Raw genomic sequence first — 14,199 nt, 5'->3', positions numbered from 1 at the left:
GTTTTTCTATGTGTGTGTATTTACATGTATATACGGATTTTGTTTTAACCATGTGTGTATTTTGTATTTTTGTATTTTAACACTTAGTCTGTTTGTCTAATTGTATAGATGCCATGAATAAGAGCCAAGTAGGCTCGAAACGCGTCGGCTATTATTTTAGACGTTTGGAATCAATAAAGTTGAATTTTACTTGAGCTGGAGGAATCCATGTTTTTTCTTGCTATTGGTACCCCGGAATCCAGGGGCTTCAATCTCCGTGCTCTATCTTTCGATGTGATCTAGGAGAGCAAGCATATCGCTGGGAGCTGGCCATAGACTTTTTTTCTCCAGTGTATCTATTCTAAGGCTAGGTTCACACTGCGTTTTTAGCATCCGTTTAACATATCCGTTTTTTGCAAAAAACTGATGCATTTGTGTGCATCCGTTTTTGATCTGTTTTTTCATTGACTTTCATTATAAAAAAACGGATCCAAACGGATGCGTTTTTTTTGATGGACAATAAAGTACCGTTGACACTACTTTTTTGACCGTTAAAAAAAACGGATCTGTTAAACGGATGCTGAAAACGCAGTGTGAACCCAGCCTAACTCTAGACCACTTACATTAGAACTAAAGCTTCTATTACATGGGACACTGAGAGGGAGCAAGTAAGTGCCGAACTATCAGGACAGTGCTTGCTTGCTCCTCGCTCCTCAGCCCACTACTGGTGCTCTTACAGGCACCGGCAGCAAACGGGTAAGAGTCGGGGGCCGCGGAAAGCTGCGGGGGGGATGTCTGGGTGATTGCTACAACGTTTGGACAGCCCATAAAAGATAGCAGCAGTCGGCTGTCGCTGCTCCTACTGCCTGGATTACCTATAAGAAGACACTGAAAATCTCAGTGACTTGTAGTAGGTTCGGCTGCGTGTGAACAGAGCACTGGAGATAGTTAGAGGCTAGGCGTCCTCTCCCCTGCCGTGCGATGTTTCGTAAGATGGGGCTTCATTACTCATGCGCGCAGGTGATCAGTACCTGCTCAACTAAATACCGACGTCTGATCAAAGGTTAACCCTGAACATACTAAAGGTAATGATGCATGCTGTTTCTTAGACCATTCCATGTGGTGGAATGTTTCTTAGGTCATTCCATGTGGCGCAATGTTTCTTAGACTATTCCATGTGGCGGAATGTTTCTTAGGACATTCCATGTGGCGGAATGTTTCTTAGACCATTCCATGTGGCGGAATGTTTCTTAGGACGTTCCATGTGGCAGAATGTTTCTTAGGACATTCCATGTGGCAGAATGTTTTTAAGACCATTCCATGTGGCGGAACGTTTCTTAGGTCATTCCATGTGTGGAATGTTTCTTAGGACATTCCATGTTGCGGAATGTTTCTTAGACCATTCTATGTGGTGGAATGTTTCATAGGACGTTCCATGTGGCGCAATGTTTCGTAGGACGTTCCATGTGGCGGAATAATTCTGAGGACATTCTATGTAGTGGAATGTTTCTTAGGACATTCCATGTGGCGGAATGTTTCTTAGACCATTCCATGTCCCGTAATGTTTCTTAGGTCATTCCATGTGGCAGAATGTTTCTTAAGACGTTCCATGTATCAGAATGTTTCTTAAGACGTTCTATGTGGCAGAATGTTTCTTAGGACGTTCCATGTGGCGGAATGTTTCTTAAGACATTCCATGTGGCGGGATGTTTCTTAGAACATTCCATGTGGCGGAATGTTTCTTAGACCATTCCATGTGGCGGAATGTTTCTTAGGACGTTCCATGTGGCGGAATGTTTCTAAGGACATTCCATATAGTGGAATGTTTCTTAGGACATTCCATGTGGCGGAATGTTTCTTAGACCATTCCATGTGGCGGAATGTTTCTTAGGACGTTCCATGTGGCGGAATGTTTCTTAGGACATTCCATGTGGCGGGATGTTTCTTAGAACATTCCATGTGGCGGAATGTTTCTTAGACCATTCTATATGGCGGAATGTTTCGTAGAACGTTCCATGTGGCAGAATATTTCTTAGGAAATTCCATGTGACGGAATGTTTCTTAGACCATTCTATGTGGCGGAATGTTTCTTAGGACGTTCCATGTGGTGGAATGTTTCTAAGGATATTCCATGTGGCGGAATGTTTCTTGGGACATTCCATGTGGCGGAATGTTTCTTAGACCATTCCATGTGGCGGAATGTTTCTTAGGACGTTCCATGTGGCGGAATGTTTCTAAGGACATTCCATATAGTGGAATGTTTCTTAGGACATTCCAGGTGGCGGAATGTTTCTTAGACCATTCCATGTGGCGGAATGTTTCTTACGACGTTCCATGTGGCGGAATGTTTCTTAGGACATTCCATGTGATGGAATGTTTCTTAGGACATTCCATGTGGCAGAATGTTTCTTAGGATGTTCCAGGTGGCAGAATGTTTCTTAGGACATTCTATGTGGCAGAATGTTTCTTACGACTTTCCATGTGGTGGAATGTTTCTAAGGATATTCCATGTGGCGGAATAGTTTCTTGGGACATTCCATGTGGCGGAATGTTTCTTAGGACATTCCAGAAGGCAGAATGTTTCTTGGGACATTCCATGTGGCGGAATTTTTCTTAGTATGTTCCATGTGGCAGAATATTTCTTAGGACGTTTCATGTGGAGGAATGTTTCTTAGGACATTCCATGTGGCGGAATGTTTCTTAGGTCATTCCATGTGGCGGAATGTTTCTTAGGACATTCCATGTGATGGCATGTTTCTTATGACGTTCCATGTGGCAGAATGTTTCTTAGGATGTTCCAGGTGGCGGAATGTTTCTTAGGACATTCTATGTGGCGGAATGTCTCTTACGACTTTCCATGTGGTGGAATGTTTCTAAGGATATTCCATGTGGCGGAATGTTTCTTGGGACATTTCATGTGGCGGAATGTTTCTTAAGACATTCCATGAGGCGGAATGTTTCTTGGGACGTTCCATGTGGCGGAATGTTTCTTAGGACATTCCAGGAGGCGGAATGTTTCTTGGGACATTCCATGTGGCGGAATGTTTCTTACGAAATTCCATGTGGCGGAATGTTTTTGAGACCATTCCATGTGGCGGAATGTTTTTTAGGGCGTTCCATGTGGCGGAATTTTTCTTAGTACGTTCCATGTGGCAGAATATTTCTTAGGACGTTTCATGTGGAGGAATGTTTCTTAGGTCATTCCATGTGGCGGAATGTTTCTTAGGACATTCCATATGGCGAAATGTTTCTTAGACCATTTTATGTGGCGGACTGTTTCTTAGGACGTTCCATGTGGCAGAATGTTTCTTAGGATGTTCCAGGTGGCGGAATGTTTCTTAGGTCATTCCATGTGGCGGAATGTTTCTTAGGACATTCCATGTGATGGAATGTTTCTTAGGACGTTCCAAGTGGCGGAATGTTTTTTAGGACATTCCTTGTGGCGGAATGTTTCTTAGACCATTCCATGTGGGGGAATATTTCTTAGGACCAAGTAATTAGATAGTCCAGCTCACCTAGCCAGTGCACGACCAAGAAGACCAGGATATGTAGAAACGAAGAAGCATAGGTCAGCACGTCCAATAAAAATTTTGTCTTTATTTCTTAGTCCAACATCTAACGCGTTTCTGGCTATGAGCCCTTAATCATAGATGATCTATGATCATCTATGATTAAGGGCTAATAGCCAGAAACGCGTTAGTGGGTACCTTTTCTATTTGTATCTGCCTATATGTTGTTTTAATGGACTAGGAAATAAAGACGACATTTTTATTGGATGTGCTGACCTACGCTTCTTCATTTCAAAATGTTTCTTAGGACGTTCCATGTGGCGGACTGGTTCTCAGGACGTCCCATGTGGCGGAATGTTTTTTGGGATATTCTATGTGGCGGGATTTTTATCAGGAGGTTCCAAGTGGCGGAATGTTTTTTGGGACGTTCCATGTGGCGGAATGTTTCTTAGGATGTTCCATGTGGCGGAATGTTTCTTAGACCGTCCCATGTGGCAGAATGTTTCTTAGGCCATTCCATGTGGCGGAATGTTTCTTAGGACATTCCATGTGAAGTCAAGTTTCTTAGGACATTCCATGTAGCGGAATGGTTCTTAGGACGTTCCATGTGGCGGAATGTTTCTTAGGACATTCTATGTGGCAGAATTTTTACTAGGACGTTCCAAGTGGCGGAATGTTTTTTGGGACGTTCCAAGTGGTGGAATATTTCTTGGGACATTCCATGTGGCGGAATGTTTTTTAGGACATTCCCTAAGGCAGAATGTTTCTTGGGACGTTCCATGTAGCGAAATGTTTCTTAGGACGTTCCATGTGACGGAATGTTTCTTAACACGTTCCATGTGACGGAAGGTTTCTTAACACATTCCATGTGGCGGAATGTTTCTTAGACCATTCCATGTGGCGGAATGTTTCTTAGATCATTCCATGTGGCGGAATGTTTCTTAGGACATTCCATGTGACGGAATGTTTCTTTGACATTCCATGTGGCGGAATGTTCCTTAGGTTGTTCTATGTGGCGAGATTTTTCTCAGGACGTTCTATGTGGCGGAATGTTTCTTAGGCCGTTCCGTGTGGAGGAATGTTTCTTAGGCCATTCCATATGGCGGAATGTTTCTTAGGATATTCCATGAGACGGAATGTTTCTCAGGATGTTCCATACGGTGGAATGTTTCTCAGACCATTCCATGTGGCTGAATGTTTCTTAGTCCATTCCATGTTGTGGAATGTTTCTTCGGCCATTCCAATTGGCGGAATGTTTCTTAGGACGTTCCCTGTGGCGGAATGTTTTTCAGGACATTCCATGTGGCGGAATGTTTCTTAGGAAGTTCCATGTGGCGTAATGTTTTTTAGGATATTACATGTGGCGGAATGTTTCGTAGGACCTTCCATGTGTTGGAATCTTTTTTTACGACATTCCATGTGGCGGAATGTTTCTTAGGACATTCCATGTGGCGGAATGTTTCTCAGGAAATTCCGTGTGGCGGAATGTTTCTTAGGACGTTCCATGTCGCGAAATGTTTCTAAGAACATTCCATGTGGCGGAATGTTTCTTAGGACGTTCCAGGTGGCAGAATGTTTCTCAGGACGTTCCAAGTGGCGGAATGTTTCTTAGGACATTCTATGTGAAGGAATGTTTATTAGGACGTTCCATGTGGCAGAAAGTTTCTTAGGACGTTCCATGTGGCGGAATGTTTCTTATAAAATCCCCTGTGGCGGAATGTTTCTTAGGACATTCCATGTGGCGGAATGTTTCTTAGGACATTCCATGTGGAGGAATGTTTCTTTGGATGTTTCATGTGGCAGAATGTTTCTTAGGACGTTCCATGTGGTAGAATGTTTCTAAGACCATTCCATGTGGCGGAATGTTTCGTAGGACATTCCATGTGGCGGAATGTTTCTCAGGAAATTCCATGTAGCGGACTGTTTCTTAGACCATTCCATGTGGCGGAATGTTTCTTAGGACATTCCATGTGACAGAATGTTTCTTTGACATTCCATGTGGTGGAATGTTTCTTAGGACATTCCATGTGGAGGAATGTTTCTTTGGATGTTCCATGTGGCAGAATGTTTCGTAGGACATTCCATGTGGCGGAATGTTTCTTAGACCATTCCATGTGGCGGAATGTTTCTTAGATCATTCCATGTGGCGGAATGTTTCTTAGGACATTCCATGTGACGGAATGTTTCTTTGACATTCCATGTGGCGGAATGTTTCTTACACCGTTCCATGTGGAGGAATGTTTCTTAGGACATTCCATTTGGCGGAATGTTTCTCACAACATTTCATGTGGTGGAATGTTTCTTAGGCCATTCCATGTGGCGGAATGTTTGTTAGGACATTCCATGTGGCGGAATGTTTCTCAGGACGCTCCATGTGGCGGAATGTTTCTTAGGACATTCCATGTGGCGGAATGTTTCTTGGGACATTCCTTGTGGCGGATTGCTTCTTAGGACGTTCCATGTGGCGGAATGCTTCTTAGGACGTTCCATGTGGCGGAATGTTTCTTAGGGCGTTCCATGTGGCGGAATGTTTCTTAGGGCCTTTCTTCTGGCGGAATGTTTCTTCGGGCATTCTTTGTGGTAGAATGTTTCTTAGGACGTTCCATGTGGCGGAATGTTTCTTAGGACATTCCATTTGGCAGAATGTTTCCTAGACCGTTCCATGTGGCGGAATGTTTCTTCGGACGTTCCATGTGGCAAAATATTTCTTAGGACATTCCATGTGGTGGAATGTTTCTCAGGACATTCCATGTGGCGGAATGTTTCTTAGGACATTCCATGTGGCGGAATGTTTCTTAGATCATTCCATGTGGCAGAATGTTTCTTTGATCATTCCATGTGGCGGAATGTTTCTTAGGTTATTCCATGTGGCGGAATGTTCCTTAGGTCTTTCTATGTGGCGAAATTTTTCTTGGGACATTCTATGTGGCGGAATGTTTCTTAGGCCATTCCAATTGGTGGAATGTTTCTTAGGATATTCCATGAGGCGGAATGTTTCTCAGGACGTTCCATATGGCGGAATGTTTCTTAGGACATTCCATGTGGCAGAATGTTTCTTAGGACATTCCATGTGGCGGAATGTTTCTTAGATCATTCCATGTGGCGGAATGTCTCTTAGGTCATTCCATGTGGCGGAATGTTCCTTAGGTCTTTCTATGTGGTGAAATTTTTCTTAGGACGTTCTATGTGGCGGAATGTTTCTTAGACCATTCCAATTGGTGGAATGTTTCTTAGGATATTCCATAAGGCGCAATGTTTCTCAGGACGTTCCATATGGCAGAATGTTTCTTAGACCATTCCATGTTGTGGAATGTTTCTTTGGCCATTCCAATTGGTGGAATATTTCTTAGGACGTTCCATGTGGTGGAATTTTTTTCAGGACTTTCCATGTGGCGGAATGTTTCTTAGGCCATTCCATCTGGTGGAATGTTTTTTAGGCCATTCCATGTGGCGGAATGTTTTTTAGGCCATTAAATTAGGCGGAATGTTTCTTTGGCCATTCCATGAAACGGAATTCTTCTTAGGCCATTCTATTTGGCGGAATGTTTCTTAGGTAATTCCATTTGACGGAATGTTTGCTATGCCATTGCATTTAATGGAATTTTGGTTACGCTGTTCAATTTGACGTAATGTTTAGTACGCTATTCCGTTTGGCGGAATGTTTGTTATTCCATTTCATTTAGTGAAATTTTTGGGTGTATTTGCATTAGAAAACTTGTTATCAAAGTATATCTAAGTGATGAAGTTAAAATGAAACAATTTCTTTTAAAGGGGTTGTCCAGTGTGGGGGCACTTTTTTGGGGGGACCGGGGGAGGAGGTGGCTTAAATAACAGACGTCCACTTACCTTCCCTGATTCCAGCGGCGGCTCACTCATCGCGGCGCTCCGGTCCCCGGCTCCCGGCCGCTTCCGGGTGTCTGACGCCGCCCGAGACGCTACGTCTCAGGGCCGCTCAGCCACTCAGTGAAGGAGGCGGGATCCGAGCGGACTTCACATGGATCCCGCCTCCTCCATTGAGTGGCTGAGCGGCCCTGAGACGTAGCGTCTCGGGCGGCGTCAGACACCCGGAAGCAGCTAGGAACCGGGGACCGGAGCGCTGCGATGAGTGAGCCGCCGCTGGAACCGGGGAGGTGAGTGGACATCTTTTATTTCAGCCACCTCCTCCCCGGTCCCCCCCAAAAAGTGCCCCCACACTGGATAACCCTTTTAAGGTATTGTCTTACAAATTAAATTAAATGAATCAATGTTATTTATGATTGCAAAATAGAAAAACATCAGGTCTACAACTGAATTATTTCTTTCTATGCCAAGTAAATTAAAAATGGTTACAAGAACAGCGGTCTGTCTGCAGAATTTCACAAATATTTCCATGGAGCTGAGTAATGATGTTTGGATCTAAACATTCTCATATAAACATAACTTATCTTTAAATACTTTTTCTGTGTAGTTTTTCCAAGAATCCAGGTAATGCATGTTCAGTGCCATAGAGATGATGTAGGGTTTAAACTTATGTAGGTGAATTATTTCTGAATTTAGTCTGTTTATGCCTATCTGTAAACATTTCATTTAGAGGTTGTGAATAGTTCTAGCTCAGAGTTTTCAATCAGAATTATAGCTTGTTGGCATAGCCTGTGCACTGTTAGTATCGGGATTTAGGCTGGGTTCACACACAGTATATTTCAGTCAGTATTTGGTCAGTATTTTGCAACCTCAACCAGGAGTGGATTGAGAACACAAAAAGGCTCTGTTCACACAATGCTGAAATTCCACCATATAATGTTAAAGAACTGGTTTCAAAGAACAGCAATTATTTGCCGTTAAATGACGGCCATCCACTCAATTTCAACATTGTGTGAACAGAGCCTTTCTGTGTTTTCAATCCACTCCAGGTTGAGCTTGCAATATGAAGACCACAATACTGAGTAATATACTGTGTGTGAACCCAGCCCAAAAGTGGAAATGTGCATGCACATTTAGATGCTTTTAGTCTTTTTTTCCTGTTGGATGTGTACATAGTAAAACTGTAAAGAACTGTATGCTTTTGTATTTGGAGGCATCATCCTATAGAAAATAAAAGATGGAGCTTGAAGCGAATCTGTATCTCCCGAACCCCGAACCCAACGCCCGGGTACAGTTTGTTAGCTCTTCTCGATCCATGCCTGGGGCCGGTCTGTCTCCTGGGGTCAGTGTAAGGGTAAACAACCTCTTCCTTTATTCAGGCAGTGTGGCACAGCGCCATGTCAAAAGGGCTGGGCCTAGAGCATCTGTGCCCTACGTCTGCAGGACATGAAGATGCAGCCCAGAGACGGAGAGAGGCAGGGCAGGCCTAGGGCATGGATGCTTTAGGCCCCGCCCCTTTAACACAGCACTGATTGAATAAATGACTTTTGTTACCCAAATAGTGTTACCCAAACCCAGACAGTGCTTTTGAAATAGTCTGTACTGTATTCAGAAAGAGAACATGCCATTAGAAAATGACCATATGTTTTTATGTTAAACGCATTTGTTAAAGATTTTTTTTTAATTTTCCATTATACTATCTAAATTTTAAAAATCTCCCAGTTTTCATTCTGGCCACTAGGCCTAAAATTAAGCTGAGTCTTCCTGTTCAATACAAGTAATTTCCCTTTCTCTAATTCTGAAGGCAATAAAGGAAAATGTCTGTGTACACACTTACATTATGCAACACAAAGCATCACTGTAAAAGAAGGTACACAATGCTTTCCTGTTTATACTGTATTACATTCTCACCTTTCCAGGTCCATCATATTTGCAGACAGAAGACGGTGTGGAGCAGTTACCAAAGTTTGTCTGACAGGGATCAATAGGTAAGCACAAGCTGCCATCGCCACTGTAGCCTTCTCTACATTTACAGTTGTGTTGGTTTGGCCCGATATGGAAACAGTCAGCTGCTGCATGACAGACATTCCTCAAGCAAGGATTTATTGCTGTAAAGGAAGGAGCATATACAGATTATACCTGCTTAATATCAATTATAATAGTAATGCTACACTATATAGATTTGGTAAAGTTTTGAGTTTACAGTTGATTGCGATTTTTTTCATATACTGGCAACATATTCCACACCACACCATTATTCAGTTCTTATCCCCAATGAGGTCTATGGCCTAAACATTTATGCACAGACACAAACACACACACACACACACACACACACACAAACAAACACACACACACACATACATAACAGGAAGAAACTCATTTGAGTTATAATACAAACTCCACGCAACTGTTATCCCTGGTTTCAAACCCAGGAACCAACAACGTTAAGAAACCTAACCATTTTGCCAATGCGTTGTCCACTTTTACCGCTATTTTTAAAGAGGTTTACTTGGGGCAATCCATAATTGTTAAAATAATCCTGTAACAAAAAGGTGTTCACATAGGGCCCAGCTGCTGGGGCCCCAGTGATCATCTAGGGAAACGTAGTAAGGGTTATATTTATTTGCAGATAGTAGCACCAGAAGGAACACTAGGCATTACTCATTGCCTATTCATATCATTGGGCTGTCTGCATAATGGTGTGTTTACACAGAGAGATTTATCTGACAGATTTATGAAGCCAAAGCCAGGAACAGACTATAAACAGAGAACAGGTCATAAAGGAAAGACTGAGATTTCTCCTCTTTTCATATCCATTCCTGGCTTTGGCTTCAAAAATCTGTCAGATAAATTTCTCTGTGTAAACGCACCATAACAGGACGGGTCCCCAGGGCTTAGATACTTTCCCCATTCTGTCTTGGCAATTAGGATCCTAAACAGAGTTATGTGCTTGGTTAGTATTTTAGTCTATTTAGTTTTGCTACAGGTGAAATGATTGTGGACCCTAAATTTTTTCTTCTTTAACTGCTGTAGACAGAATTGATATATAAAAGGTTGTAGAGGGGGCTAGATATATACCTAATTAGTATATTAGCATATGTGATAGTATGTGCCTACTTGATGGGTGATGTAGACGATCTGTGTCTACAGACAAAAATGAATATCTGGCATATAAGCAACATTTATCTTTACATCATTAAACACGTCAGATTACTATAAGTCTTACATTCACACTTTGGGCCCTTCTCTTCAAAACCTGGTAAGCATTTACACTCCATTGCTCCCATGCTTGATCTAACACATCGCATATTTTCTTTGCAGTTCAATGCTGCACATTCTGGTAAGGCTAAGATAAAAAAAAGTATGTATTAGAACTCTTTATAGATATAGTAAAACGTTACATGATGCACCTTACATGAATACCCCTGATCTTAGTTCCCACATACTGTTTTGTGCTCATTTTGCTTGGCATCAATTGTTTTCCATTGTTTTCAGTGGAAATAGATACCCTTGATAAAATGCCCACCCTTCCTTATCCATTGTCCCATGCTGCAATACTTACGTTGATCACATCTAGGACCACCATAGCCAGATAGGCACAAGCATATACCATCTCCATCAATCCCACTGTTACAAACCCCATGTACACAAGAACATACTGTGGAGATAAAAGAAAAATGCATTATACTGATAGAAGCTTGACTGCAGAAAAATCACAAAATCTACATAGCCCAAATAGGAGCTATTTTTGTTATTAAAGGAGTTGTCAGAGCAAAATAAATAAAATTTTTGAGCAGCAGGGGCTTTAGTAAACAAATGGCAGTAGAAAAAGTGAATTTACAGTAATAACAAAGCGAAGTGCTTCATTATGTCGGCAGTCTACTTTTTAGCCTGCTGTCTTCTAACTCAGTGTTGCTCTCTACTGCTCCTCCCTTTTTCCGGTTTCCCAGGACTGGATCTAGCTTTTCCAAGCAGCAAGGAGCGGCACTGAGTTAGAAGGCAGCAGGCTGATGAATAGACAATAGGCAGGCCAAGATAACAAATTGATTTGCTTTGTTTTTACTGTAAATTCACTCATCCCTAGCAGTGACCTGTTCCTATACAATGCAGATGCCAAGCTGCTGCTACTCGTCTCGTGCAGGATCGGGATGGGGGGGTGGCAATTGTTTATTATGTTTATGGAACCCCGGGCTGCCCAACACTTTATTTTTATTTTGCCCAGACAAACTCTTTGGTTTAGACATACTGGAATTGCAGCAGATTTTTCTGACAGGTGAATACTTTACCCATCCGCACTCCGGCCTGCTTCTGTGGCTCCTGTCTGCCTGAGGTCCCGCTCAGCCAATCAGTGCATTGTCCCACCGCAGCCACTGTTTGGCTGAGCGGGATGTCAGAGAGCTGGGAGCCCCAGAAGGAGGCCGGAGTGCGGATGGGTACTGTATTCACCTGCCAGCTATGGATTAAGGGGAACAGGGTTTACATACTTGCAGCAGAAGGAAAAATCTGCTGCAAGTATGTAAACTTGTACAAACTGACCGTGAATCGCAGCGGATTTCGCTGGGGAACTCGAAGCATTAAGTCCTCTGTGATTCTGCTACGCGTGAAGTCAAATATTTTTAAGCTGCTATATATATATTGAGTGACATACACCTACAATATCTAGAGCCAGTGACCTATGTTAAATATCTTAAAAGGGGCTTTATGAAATCACAATAATGATGGGCAGTCATTTTTGGGGGATTTTACAAAAATGGCCTAAAAAATTATGTGTAAACATAGCCTAAGGACCAAATGATGGCCAAAAAGACCAAATACTACTTGTGAGGCTATATTCACACACCGTATAATAAAGATTAAATATGGCCCTCATTTTGAGGTAAAAACACGTCTGTATTTTAAATGTTATACTGCACTTTATTATTATAAGTCAATGGAATATTGGCCCGGTAGCACACCCACTGTATAGAAAAATGTATTGATTTCAACCATCCAAAAAAATGAACATTTCTATTATTTATGACCTGCTTTTGCACAAAAATTTTCCCACCTGTTCACGAATTGTTTTATTTTTACTCAAAATTATGGTCGTATTTAGCTTTTATTTTACTGTATGAACATAGTTTCAAACTGGCAGGGCTGGCGTGGCAGGCAAGACTGCCAAACAGGGATGGTGGCAGCTTCTGCAGTCACTGCTCTGTGCTAGAAGCAGAGGCAGCAGTCATAGTAGTAACCGCTACCTCTGCAGATGCTGCTGGCACTGTGGTCATGCACTACATATTAGAATCCCCTGCTCTTCATAGTGACAGTGCTGTTCGGCAACATTAGAACAGAACAGGGAATCGCAGTCCTACAGCTTAAGTTGGGAACTGCAGGGCTTATAGTGCAGTTTACCGGATAAACTTTGGTGGCAGTAGAGGATCGTTGTCGTCCTTTACTGCTGCCATGAACCGGAAGTGCATATGTATATAAAATAAATATATATATATATATATATATATATATATATATATATATATATATAATAAAGGTATGTTACAAAGTAAAGGGGCACTCCGGAGATTAAAAATGTGTGTTAAATACGTAGCTGAAGTAAAGTTATATCACTACAGCTATGTTTTTAACATCAATTTTTAATCTCCGGAGTACCCTTTAAATGTCATTTCACTTGCTGGTAATTGTGGCAAAATGCCTCTTTTTTTTATCACAATTTTTTATTTTTTGTCAAATGTGTGAACACAGACTTAGGGTATGTTCACCGTGGAAATAACTGCATGGCTTTTGTGATGGAAACCAATCTCCATATCAAAAAGATGTGCTTTCACTGAAAAAACAAAAACTCAGCTTTAATCGGAGATGTGTATCACATGGAAATAGTGGTGACATGTCACTTTGTTCTGCGTGGTCCTGCTCTTAAGCTTTCAATAAAACTGATTGGAGATTCATGCGAGTTCCTCACCACACTGCAGACAGCGTGTAGAGAACCACGCATAAGGGTGAGGTATATACATGCACATAGTCCTTGGACACCACTACTGAGGGCCGTATCAGACGTCCCTCTCAAGTCAGTCACTCACTTGTTCCTCATTCCCCGCTTGCTGTTGGCGCTGTTAAACGCACCAACAGCAAACAGGGATGTCGGCTGATCATTGATTTTTCCATAAACTATAATACGAAACAATTATCATCCGCAACGGCCAGTAATTGGCCAAGTATGGCAGATAATCGCTTCGTGTAATAGTACCCTAATGTGATGCAACAAAAGTAGTTGATTGATTAAATAAATGAATTAATATCCTTCAATGTTACTATAAAATTTCCAATTTCTTTGGAAAATCTTGGCTATATAACTATGCTCATTTTTTTTTTTTTTTTTTACAATGGAAAGTTACAAAAACAGAAACCACTCCTTGAAGATATCTTATTATGTACCGCCACCTCTTGGTACTATAGAAGGTTTGCAGTTCTAGATGGTTATAAACACTGTTCATGGCACAGCAAGTAGAATAAATAATACACAATAATTATAGAAAATAAATAATAATTGTTACTTATGTAATACTGCTTTGTAAACTATTTTGATATTTCATTAACAAAATTGTGTTCATTTATTTATTCCTATTCCAATGCTTATTTTTACAGCAGTAATGTGATTTTGAACATACCAGAGCGACAGTCAGCACCATAATTCTTGGTATCAGCGCACCTTTCGCAGGCTGTCCCACCAAATCCTTCCTATGCAGAGATTACAAATAGTCAGTATAATGGATTCATAACTACAGCCCAAAACATTGGTACTTGGAGTCAAAATTTAAAGGCAGCACATTACAAAGCTGGCTCAGATTTTGTGCTTTGTTGAGACTGTATTCAT

At 41.7% G+C, this 14,199-nt stretch overlaps 1 protein-coding gene across 1 annotated transcript in view; it reads right to left on the bottom strand.

Moving 5' to 3' along the window:
• STAB2 (stabilin 2) overlaps positions 1–14,199 on the bottom strand; it is a 102,335-nt gene that overhangs the window by 72,149 nt on the left and 15,987 nt on the right. The window contains exons 5-8 of the mRNA XM_069973525.1: positions 13,994–14,063; positions 10,894–10,989; positions 10,558–10,677; positions 9,240–9,436 (exon numbers count right to left, since the gene is read on the bottom strand). Of these exons, the coding sequence (XP_069829626.1) occupies positions 9,240–9,436; positions 10,558–10,677; positions 10,894–10,989; positions 13,994–14,063 (483 nt within the window). The remainder of the gene's footprint in view (positions 1–9,239; positions 9,437–10,557; positions 10,678–10,893; positions 10,990–13,993; positions 14,064–14,199) is intronic.

This window comes from Dendropsophus ebraccatus, chromosome 1, assembly GCF_027789765.1.
Source record: "Dendropsophus ebraccatus isolate aDenEbr1 chromosome 1, aDenEbr1.pat, whole genome shotgun sequence".
NCBI classification, from domain to species: Eukaryota; Metazoa; Chordata; class Amphibia; order Anura; family Hylidae; genus Dendropsophus; species Dendropsophus ebraccatus.
Note: the sequence above shows the minus strand (reverse complement) of the source record. Positions and strands in the feature narration are given on the sequence as shown.